This window comes from Nuphar pumila, chromosome 16 (genome assembly GCF_984573655.1).
Source record: "Nuphar pumila chromosome 16, dmNupPumi1.hap1.1, whole genome shotgun sequence".
NCBI classification, from domain to species: domain Eukaryota; kingdom Viridiplantae; phylum Streptophyta; class Magnoliopsida; order Nymphaeales; family Nymphaeaceae; genus Nuphar; species Nuphar pumila.
The window spans coordinates 84,053,623-84,066,102 of NC_143264.1; the positions used below are offsets into that span (position 1 = coordinate 84,053,623).

At 38.2% G+C, this 12,480-nt stretch overlaps 1 protein-coding gene across 1 annotated transcript; it reads right to left on the reverse strand.

Annotated features, from left to right (window-relative positions):
• Window positions 1-288: 288 nt before the first annotated feature.
• LOC149813910 (F-box/kelch-repeat protein At3g06240-like) lies at window positions 289-1,365 on the reverse strand. The gene has a single exon (XM_089991224.1). The coding sequence runs from the start codon at window positions 1,363-1,365 to the stop codon at window positions 289-291; it is 1,077 nt and encodes a 358-aa protein (XP_089847350.1).
• Window positions 1,366-12,480: the final 11,115 nt, after the last annotated feature.

Here is a 12,480-nt window from a genome sequence, read left to right on the forward strand (position 1 = left end):
AGCTTAAAAAAAAAATTACAAATATATTATCACCATAGGTGTGTGATATATATATATATATATATATATATATATATGGAAAAGTGGAAGAGAAATTGAATGCTGGCTGCCGCAAGTTTGAATACCACAAACATGTCCTATCATTTCAGTTGGTAACAGATGGAAGTCCATGGAAAGTATTTCACAGTAAAAATAAAAACATCAATACGAAAAGAAAAAAAAAAAAGTATAATCAAGATCAGAATTAGAGTCATGATCAGACCAAATATTCTCATCAAGCATCCGCCATTATGCATCATCACTTTTCCCTGCTATAGAGTCCAGAGAAAAGAGTCTCCCTTCGAAGGTAATAGCAAGCATCCGCGTGGGCAACCTCGCGCCCGCGCAACCGAGCTTCCTGAACGTACACGACTCAACATCGTAAAGCACCAAGCAATGTTCTTCCCCGATGTCCAACCAGAACAACAACTCACCGTTCCAAACGTCAAGCGGAATCGGCGGAGCGGAATCCAACATATCCAACCCGTGAAAAACGACATGGTAGTCTTTGGTCCAAACATCGGTCTCGTAATCCCTCATCACCCACAAGTTGAAATGATCATCAATCTCGGCGTCCATGACAGCCAAGCAACCCCTCAGCTCATACAGATACATGCGGTGGGGGAAGTCCGGCTGAGTGTGGTCGTTGCAGCAGGGTGGGTGGGGTTTGGCTCCCAAGGTCTCCCGTTCCAAATCGAATGTCACGATGTAAAAGGGGTTGCCTCGACGCTCTTCGAGCAACCAGTGCGCAACGTTATTGACTATTCGGCCGCACGTGTCGAAGACAGCTTGGGGCAGGGTGCCCACCGGTCGCCAAGATGAGTCCTTGCCCAGAGTGATCACCTCGCACTCGTACCTCGTCTGGGGAAAAAGCCCTCTTCCTGCGATTCCTCGTGGGTGGGAGTGATTTTCATTATTACCTGACGATCCCAACCTCAATCGGAGCACCTTGTATTCGAGTGTTTTGGGGTTGAAACCGAAAGCATATTTGAAAACGTTGTGGTACCAGCGTTGGGGTTCTGGGTAGTCCAAAGGAGACGAATTCTGCAGGGTTGTGTGCTCGCCGGTGCAGGGATTGCAGACGAAGCAAACGCGGCCATAGTTATCGGCCAAGAACAGCAAGCCGTTGCGAACGTCGTAGGTGAAGCTGCTGAACTTGGCAGAGTTCACGTTACAAATCTTTGAGAGGTTGCCTTGGGCCATCACCTTTCCCTCGTTATCCTCTTCGAACTGCAACAGGGAGATTTCGGGAACTCCAGGATTGTAGCAGTTGGAGAGGATGAGCACACGAAAGGGAGGCTTGTTCACACACACCATGTCAGCCATAGAAACGTTTCTAGGCTTTGGTTTTTGAAGGAAGATCAGGAAGGGGAAGGGAAGGGTCTCTCTCTCTCTCTCTCTCTCTCTCTGGCTGAGATTTGGAAGAAAACGAACGCTGAAATAGTCTTAAAACGCCCGAATTTCCCGAATAGCAATAACAAATTTTATTTGTTATTATCCACCAGGGTGTAGAAGTAGGGGTGCAAACGGATGGGGATCAGGTCATTTGGCAAATGAAGTATAAGTCTCATCTGACAATCCTGACCATTGAGGGATATTCTAAGATGGTGCCATGTGTCGACCATTTTTCCCGCTCAACAAGAGCTAAGACGTTAAATGCTTCATTAAAAAAAAAATACAATAAAAATAGAAAGGAAATGCTTCATTCAAATGTAAGATGGTGTTTAACACTTCCTTTTTTTTTTTTGTCATTCTTTAAAGTATTCTTTAAAGTCCCCAGATACCCATAACATGAATTAAAAAGAAAACAACACTCTTAACAGTTTAACCAACATATGTTAATTCATTATTCACTCTTTAACGGCAAGCGAAAAACTCGCTGCTTTTGATCAAGCAATAACGGTGAGAGTTGTCACATAGGTAATAATGGCAACATACAACCATGAATCTTGTCGTTATTGCTTCATCAATAACGGTGAGTTGGACTGGGCCTTGAATGCCTTGTCCCTGCACACATCTGGCCGTTAAAAATATGTATATAAATGCAGAAGTTCTTGGCCATTAAGCACGTTATACTGTTGGTGAAAGGATTTTCACTAAACAGCTCAATGTATTCCACATCCTTAAAGTTTGAACCACAAAGTATTTGTTTTACATGATATTGATGTTCATGGAGATCCCTGTGCCTCATCTATGAAGACTTCCTATTAAAGGATGAAGCTCCTTTTTTTTTTTCTCCTCAAATCATATTTATAAAACCCAACTATGATAATCTCTTTCATCTTTTTTTTTTTCCCTCACCTGTTTCTAATATCTTAACATATCTTGACACATCTTGAAAACCTATAGCTTTACATCACCTCAAAAAAAAAGACAGAAGACACCACTTGTTTCTCATGTAAAATGGAGCCTAAATAGGAGGATCTATAAAATGGGAAATTGATCAGGTTCCACACCAAAACAAACAGCCATAACAAATCTCCGCATCAAATATGTAGTAATCAATTAAATATATTTTTTTTCAATCAGATATCATGTCTCAAACTGCAATGAAATAAAGGGTATCAAGCTATAATTGCCTATTCAAGGAGGCTTTCAGCTATAATTCCCTATTCCGGTATTTTCAGTTTTTTAACGGAATGTTTTTTCCAGAATCAGATTTTTTGGGGAATCTTTTGACATATGGGTTGGAGCCAACCAGGCCGGTCGTTTCTTTCATGCCTCCAGCGTTTTCCTGGACGGCCTGACAGGTTTCTTTCATGCCTCCGGCGTTTTCCTGAACCGCCTGAAAGGTTTCTTTCATGCCTCCTGCACTTCCATTAGTATATATATGAGCCATAATTCCACAGATACTCTCAAGCTGGGAGCGCATTTTGTGTTACTTCACACTTCACAGCTGAAAACTACCGCAGCCACTACACTGCAAGTAAGTATTTTTGTGGATTGTCAAATTCTCTGTCTTTCTGGGTTTGTTTTTTTTTCTTTTTTAAGCAGATTTTTAATGAGTAGCCAACTTCAGACCGCGGACAACCTCAACAACCACCCATGGCTGATGCGCGTTTACAACCACAGGAAGAATGGTCATGGTTCGATATGAAAATTCTCACTCCCACAGACTTAGGAATACTTTATCTTCACAAGAAATCATATGACATTTTTAAATACTTTTTGACACAACATGAGTTAGACAATTTCTTAAATCCCGGTATTACAGTGGAGGTACAACACGACAATGGCATAACACCCGCACAATTCTATAGGGTCCAAGGCAATCATGATAGGTTTCGTATTGGTGGCATAGGGTGGAGGCATATTGTAGAGGAAAATGGTTTTGCTGTAGGCGACACCATTGATCTATGGATTTATAGGGACGAGGATGATGACGAACTGGGACTCGCAGTTACAAGGCCATGACAAGATGGAGGCGTTGGTGTTATCATTTTAGAACTGTATTTTCTGTGTTAGTTTAGTTAGTGCTTCTTTTTTTTTTTTTTTTTTTTGAGAAGTTTCAGTATTATATCATGTGTGTGTATGCTTGTTTTATGTAAAAGAGAACAAAGGAGAAACAAATGCTTTTGAGGTCTATGCTTGAGGGTTAACTGTGTTGGTAATGACATAATATAAATTTAATTTGATAAGTTAATGGCAATGGTAGAGATATGGAACTTAATCAAGAGTCATTGTCCGAACTTTCCATTGGTTGATTGTGTCCCTTAAGTTGCTTAACTGTGGTTAACCATCTCCTAGACACTGCTGTAGGCACATGATAAATGCACTGAATGCAGACAGGACAACTGCTCCACCATGTGCACTCACCCTAAAATGCATTGGTTATGTGAGTACGTAGCAGTTGTCAACAGTTGCTAGTAAGACTGACAATAATTGGTCACAGGGTAACACTGAATGAAGGCGAATGGGACTGAAACTGTTCATATTCATATCAGTATGGATTAGAACAAAATCAACCAACTAACCAATAAAATGCTTATCTGGAAGCCGCTTAACGATGTCTCCAGTATCATAATTTGTAAGGCCTCTTGCCGGCCAGGATTACTTGCACAATAATTGGCTACAGATTCAAAATACTAATTTAAATTGTTAAGGTATATAGTTTCTGTTTTTCCTATCAGTGCTCCATAACTATTTGCATTTGTTTATATATAGATCATAATCTCTATGTCAAAGCATTTGCAATTTCTCTAGCAGCACAAATTCATTAAATCAGCAGGCATATATCGACAAGAATACCATTTCTAATCCAGTTGCTTAATTTATAGCCCGACTAGTATGAGCTAATTTGAAATATTTAAGTCAACGTATCACTTATCCCGGTTGTTTTCTTGATTCTAATTCATAAGCTAATTTACAGCAGAGTAAGTCGTGCAATCTATGAAAAATCCAGTATACTAAAATACTAATCAACAACAGTGATCCTAGTCCACAAGGATCTAACTATGTGATAAAACAAACCAAAAAATTAAAGCGGGGGCTCCTTTCTCATTTTCCACGTTTTGCGATATGAATTTATGCGTGATTCTTTAACAAGGTGTCCAACAGAATGAAAGAAATCTGTAAAAAACAAACAAAAAAATCCTCCAACAGATGTGGCCAATACCACATTTGATTAATAGGATGTTGGCTAAACGGATTCCAATTTGGATTGGGACGGTGAAATGCTCATATCAGATTCTCTTTTTTTACATGTAAACAGATTTGGATATCCGTCAAATTTAGAATCTTTGTCAGATTCAGTTGCGGTTAACCAATATCATGCTTGTCTTTGATTCCTGGCATATCCTGTTTTGGCTAAAATTCTTGTTTTTGCATTTATTATAATTGCAACCAAAGTCTTGCTAATACAAGAAGAATCTTTATCCTTCCGATTTTCTCTCAGTTTTTAAAATTTATCATTTTAAAAGCGCCCGTAACATACACAGTAAACCATTTTTTACCTTTTCCTTCCACGACCCTGCATTTCCGTCTTTTTCTGAAGCACATGCTCTCTCTCTCTCTCTCTCTCTCCACGACTGATGGTCTGCAGGTACCCATCACGAAGGACCTGAAATTGGGCTTGAGATTAAACAAATTACTCAAATGGGAAAGAAGTTGTGAGACTCGCACACTAATTGAAAAAGGATCAGGTGCACACTTCTACTGTGTCGTCTGACAGTTGTGGGCCCTAAGAAATGATGGAGGACGATCAGGTGCAGCAATCATATTTGCACCTGTTCCACCCCCCTCATCTGCCTTTGCCCAAGTCAGATCAGGCGATACATTTGAAATCACCACCATCCATAACCTGAGTCTCTGCACAACGATAACATAACTCGTAAGCACATTTGGCGGGGCTGAGGGAACGCCTTTCTGCGCGCTTGCCCGCTTTGATGGGGAAGCGCGTTGCATCTGGGCATGTTGGGAGAAGCAACATTAAAAGGTAAGCTGTGAAAAAGTGAATCTCATTTCTTTGCAAACGACGAGAGTTACATTCTAAATTGCTTGAGATTCAAAATGACATATAATTCTCAAATCATGTTTTGAAAAGAGCAGTAAACGTGCCCTAGTGTTGTAACAAAGAGTTTCTTAGGGTATGTTTGATGGTTTGTTCAGGAGGAACTATAAAAAAAAGAACAAAACAATGATTTTCTTGGTCCAACGTTTGTTTGGATCGTTCAAATATCCATTGTTTGATGATGATGGGCAGACAAGTGGGACAGACACCGGCTGCTGCAACTGCATGATCGTCAGCGTACTATGACTCTCATTTTTGAGCATCTCCTGCATCTGTCCGTTGGGGACGCAGCCTGAGAAGGAGGCGACGAGCATAGTTCGAGCTAGGGACGGCGGTGAAGAAGATGAATTGAAAGTCGTAAGGTTCAATGCATGATCCAAACACGCGAAGATGCTTCGCTCGTGCAGCCAGAAACAGCCATGATCGGGAGTGGGAGAAAGACACTTCACCGCGGAAACCCTCAATCGGGACAGATCATACGCTTCTGCACCAGAAACTGCCTGGTTGGAGTCCGGTGAGGCTTCAGAATCGCCGAATCCAGCCACAATGAAGGAAATTCGTCGTCTGAAACCCCTAGATCACCTTTGGGAGGTATAATGAGGTCGTCGAGATCGAAATCAAAGTCGTCGCCTTCGAGCCCTAGCTCCTCCACCAGAGACTCCGAGAATTCGAAATCCAACGGATGTCCGCAAAGAATCTGTGATCGAGAGGATGGAATTGCAGTGGCTCAGATGACATGAGAGGAAGAAGTTAGGGGTTCGGAAAACCCTAACCCTAATTTTTTGATCATCCACTGACCAGTAGGGGTGATGGAGACTCCCACTGGGCGATTGCGCTGGCATTGGCAGTGGCCACACATGCGTAAGAAGCAGAGAGAGAAAGAGGCACAACAATTCTACCTTAAAATTATGTAAACATCGCATTCCTTTTGATATTCACATTGAGCTTCTTACTAGTCTTAGAGAAAATGATAAAAAAAAGGCACGAGTAAATACAACATTTGTGGAAGAAAATTTGTCAGAGGCGAACCCTAATTCAGAATATGAAGATGGCCCATCACTGTCTTAAGACATTGAACGATACAATAAAGTTTGATACTGAAGATGACTTTTATACATAACTCTATGTTTAGATAAATATATTGTGTTGTTAGATGTTAAATGTTTTGTGTTGTTAAATATTTAATGACATATCTATGTTTGATTAATCTTATTACATCAATATGTTTAATGACATATCTATGTTTGATTAATCTTATTACATCAATATGTTTAATGACATATCTATGTTTGGTTAATCTTATTACATAAATATATTGTTTTATTGTATTCTATGATTTTTTTTTTCAAACTTATTTAGATTTTTAAAGACCTTTTTTTAGCAAAATTTATGATTTTTTTACGACACTATAAATATCTTACTTTGAGCCCGACCGATACAGGTTATGATATGCTACTTACAACCTTGGATTTAACCAAGAAAAAAACCTCATCAAATTTTATGATACAAGAATCAAACCTTCTAGTACTCTAAGATTTTCATCCTTCAACAATTCATGTGCTTGAAACAAGTAACTCCAAATAAGCTCACAAGAAATGAAACATAAACAAAAGCAAAACGAAACCCTACAACTTTGTACCCCCACTCTACCCACTGGGAGCATCTCCCCCTGCTTCAGCCTTGACGCAAGAGACACTGACCCCGGTCCTGAACTGGAAACATCATACAACTTGGTAAGCCTTAAGCAGACCCACACACCTAGCCATGTGCAAAGATCCATAGTGGGCGAGTGCAAGAAAATTTAATAAAACTATCTATTAAAATCACCCAAAGCATGCAACAAACACGGATTTCTATCTGAGTTTTCAACATCTACTGTAAACTAGGAAAATTGCTTCGTACACTTGGGCAACAATATTATTTTTGCATTCATGTTTTCTACAAGCAACCATGAGTCTAAGACATTAATTATCGTCTGATAACAAATACATCAGAAGCAAACAACAATCTTGCTGATCGTTGAAACAAATATTTTGTCCAGAAAGAACACAGATTTGAGAATTTAATGAAATTTACCAAATGAAATGAATTAATTGATGTATCATTGCTTCATAGGATTTCTTGCGACAATCCTCCAAAACGGATGAAAGCTATTTCCATTTTTTTTAGCTTTCCTTATTTTCCTTAAGTGTTGCTTGTCGCATACCTTTAAACAAAGTTTTCTTTGAAAAAGCAATAAACTCGGAGGTTGCAGTTGTATCCTTCATTTTTATCACATTCTACATCTGAAATCCCCTGGAGCACAAAAAGCCAAACAATTAAAATAATGATGGTTTGGAGGTAGAGGGAATTTTGGGCATCAAGCACCACAACATGATCTTTTACTGAACTGCTAAACTGGATTGTTAGAAAACCGCCAAACGAGAAGTCACGGGAAAATTTGGTTCGCTATCAACCAAAAAACTATTAATCAGAAAAGCATACATGTTAGCTTGCACGATTAGAGCTAAAGAACAACCCACTGTCATTTGCCTAGTGATAAACTCTATGGCTGGATGGCATAAAATTGCCCAAACATAGCCAATGTACTGTTAAATTATATTACATATATATCTATATACATGTCTAGAGAGACACCTATACATATATATTTTATATCCATGTCAATGTGTCTATCTAGATGTATATAATATATATACATTTTGTAATACCCACTAGGGGTAAAATAGTCCTTTTATATATTCCATGCATATTCATTTGAAATATGCTCTTTTATTTTCTTTTCTTTTTTACATCATTGAGGGGCCCACCATATGAACGTTGGAGGGGCTCCAAAGTTCCTATGGGAGCCCCTCCTTGGGTCCTCTCTTGTGTATAAATAAGGGCCTTTGCCCCATGTAATTGCCTTCTCTATAAAAGTTCCTATATTTTTTAGCTCTCTTTCTCATTTTTATGTTTGTTGTCACTTTGTGGCTTGTTGTATTCTTGCCCATTAGTGGCATGTTACTTGTGTGCTTGTGCATTTTCTAGTCATTTTGTAACATTATCTTTCTCTTTAGTGTTTCGTAACATGGTATCAAAACTTTAGTTGTGAAAGTACCATTGGACTACTCTTTTTGTTGCTCTCCATCAAACTTCTTCAAAATGGCCGACAAAAATTCAGAAATCGATCTTTCATTCAAATTGAATAAAACAAATTATAGGACGTGGGCAACCGCTATAGAAAATAATCTCAAAGGTAAGACTTTGGAGTGTTGTATATGGAACCATTCCGAAACCACAATTAAAGCTTACAAAGGAGAGAAATGAAGAAAAAACTTTCAATAAAGAAGAGAAGGCCAAAGCTATTCACACTACAACAAAGCAGTAGATTAGCGACGACCACATTCCGTCGCTGATCCGTCGCTAACATGGTTAGCGACGGATTAGCTACAACGAGGCGAAAGTATGCTTACGTCGTGAATATTTCGACGCTAACTGGCGACGAAATTATTCCGTCGCCAGGTCCGTCGCTAATTGCGACGGAATAACGAGCGCTATATTCCGTCGTCAATCCGCCGGTACTCAACGTCGACCACTGCTTGGCGACGGATTTACTTCCGTCGCTATGCCGTCGCTATATTAATATGAATAGCGACGGATGGTTCCGTCGCTAATCCGTCGCAAACACGAAAAAAAATTTAAAAAAATTTATTTGAAAATTAATTACCGAGAACTGTACAATTTCTATTTCCTGTACAATTTATATTTCCTGTAAATAAATAACAAACCACACAAAAAAATTCATATAACAAGAATCTACAACAATTAATCGTTCCACCTTAAAATTAAGAAGTTTAATTATTTACAATTCAACAATTACAATTAGGAAAAATAAAAAAAATGGAACTTCTTCAACACAGTCCTCTAATCATCGCCAAGATTTTGTGCGTCTTCTTATTCATTGTCTTTATCTGTCCCTTCAGCTCCACTACCCTGATTATCGCTAGCAGCCTACACAAGAAAAGAACAGTCAGTATTGATAAACAAAATATAATGAAATAAATTACACACTATATGTGATTCTATCATGTGCTCATGTGTGATCTAAGGCAATAAAAAAACTCTATATGTGATTCTATCATGCTCATATGTGCTCTAAGGCAGTCAAAAAATTGAATATGTGATTATAGCATGTTCATATGTGTTCTAAGGCATCTAAAAAAACTCTATATGTGATTCTACCATGCTCAGATGTGCTTTAAGGCAGGCAAAAAACTATATATGTGATTCGATCATGCTCGTATGTGTGCTAAGGCAGTAAAAAAATTGAATATGTGAATATAGCATGCTCATATGTGCTCTACTACGTCAGATGCTTTTTTTGCTGCAGTCTTCATAGTGTGAAGCATGTCTGCAAATCGATTGGCAACCACCTTCTGCCACACCTTCCTTGCATCATTTTCTTCCACCGTAGTTGCGAAGCGATTCGAAGCCTACAAATAATTTCAGAAAGTTAGTAAACATTGCTTAAATAAATTAAATATGAAACACATTAACTATGAGGAACAACTGTATACCATGAATGAGGACCACAATCTGTCTAACACCTCCTTTGGGTACTCTTTCCATTGAGCAACTGGTCCTGGTAGATGTTGAAGAAGTGAATTCCTAATCTCCCGTATTACTTCTTGTGGCTCAAACCTCGTGCTGCACATGAATTGTTACACAGTAAATATCAATATAAAATATTTAAAAGATATGCAATAATTGAAAACAAAATACTTACGGTCGATTATCGATATACACTATTCGAATAAGTCTTCTTGTGCCAGCCTGAGAAGACCCTGTTTCCTGTGTTGGCTGTTGACTTGTGTGATCAACTGGTGTAGGTGGGTCGTGTACAGGCGCAACATCATCTGTAAAAAAATACATTAGAAATTCTCAGAATGTGCATTTGAACTAATCAAGCATCTAATTAGTTATATGATATACCTATCACAGGAGCCCGTGAAGATGAAGGCTGAGCCTGGCTACAACTGGATGAGCGACCACTATAACCTCCACAAACCATATTCTAACAAATAACATATGTCATACAATACATTCAAATAATTCACATCAAGTATTACAATGCAATCAAGTCATTCACATCAAGCATTGCAATGCATTCAAATAATTCAAATCATTGGCATCAAGTATTGCACTAATTCAAATCATTCGTTAATTGCATAAATTATAATACATTCGGATAATTGAAATCATTCATATCAAGTATTACAATGCAATCAAGTCATTCACATCAAGCATTGCAATGCATTCAAATAATTCAAATCATTGGCATCAAGTATTGCACTAATTCAAATCATTCGTTAATTGCATAAATTATAATACATTCAGATAATTGAAATCATTCACATCAAGTATTACAATGCAATCAAGTCATTCACATCAAGCATTGCAATGCATTCAAATAATTCAAATCATTGGCATCAAGTATTGCACTAATTCAAATCATTCGTTAATTGCATAAATTATAATACATTCAGATAATTGAAATCATTCACATCAAGTATTACAATGCATTCGAATCATTCGTATCAAGTATTACAATACATTCAAATAAAATTTATGATCATTCACACCAAGTATTGCAATACAACTCACATCAAGTATTACAATGCATTTAAATAGAGGTTTGTAGTATAAGATTTTGCTCACTAGCTTGAGAATTCTTCCTCGTCACTAGTTTGACTTTCTTCATCTTCTTCTTCTTCTTCTTCATTGTTTGCCCATCCACTTGGTACATCATTTGGATCACATTCCTCTATGAATGTTTCATCGGCCAATGGAGATATGACATGCATATCATGCACAACATCGTGACCATAAGCGAAGTCATAGACATCATCTGATTGATAGTAATCACTGTCTTCAGCTAACTCATCTTCCTGTAACTGATCATACTCGGGGTATAGTTTGGATTTCACCTTGCAAACTGCCCACCATTCATTTTTATCTGACTTTTTTATACTCGGATATGAAGTATAATAAACTTGTTGAGCTTGCGAGGCTAATATGAATGGTTCATATGTTCCAAACCTGGATTTATGATTCACCTGCACAATGCCTGAAGCTTTGTCGAGTCTTGTTGCAGTTGGATCAAACCAATGACACTTGAATATCGTAACCCTGTTATTCATGCCTAAGTAAGTCAACTCCATTATTTCCTCTATAACACCGTAGCAATCATGTTCATTTTCACCGTAGCTGCTACCCTTGACACACACGCCACTATTTATCGTTGATTTGTTTATACCGTAGTCTTTTGTATGGAATCGATAACCATTTACGATATACCCGTTGTAGCATTGCACAACTTTGGTCGGACCATGTTCTAAATCACATATTCCTTGATCTTTAACATCACCATTGCGAACCTACGCACAAACATAAACAATGATTGTGATCACGATCAATTAAGTAACTTAGTGTTGTTTATAAGTACAAAATTTATGTTAGCTTTTTTACCAACAGTTTCAACCACTCCACAAACTTAGTTTCACGTTCTTTTTGTACTTCTGCATCAGTGAGATGTGAAACTTCATTTTGCAACTCCAGATCAAATCGTCTGCAAACCACAAATACTTATATTACCGAGCCATGTATCCACATATAGAACATAAAAGGATTTATAATTGAGTTGCATATACATATACTTACTCGATGTATGGGTCGATCGCTGAGCAATTAAAAAGAATATAGATGTGTGCTGCATCTTGCTCTCGATCTGTCAATAGCCTTGATCGGCAACTACCAAATGCATGCCCAGGTGATTGAAATATCGACAGCTTGTCAGCTACAGTTACTTGTTCTTCATCATCGTTACGGGGCGGGCATGTGTAACGTGTTGGAATATGAGGTTCGAAGTACATAGATGAGAAATTTGAAAT

Coding starts and splice junctions, on each gene's coding strand:
- LOC149813910 (XM_089991224.1), bottom strand. CDS start 1,365: ATGGCTGACATGGTGTGTGTGAACAAGCCTCCCTTTCGTGTGCTCATC.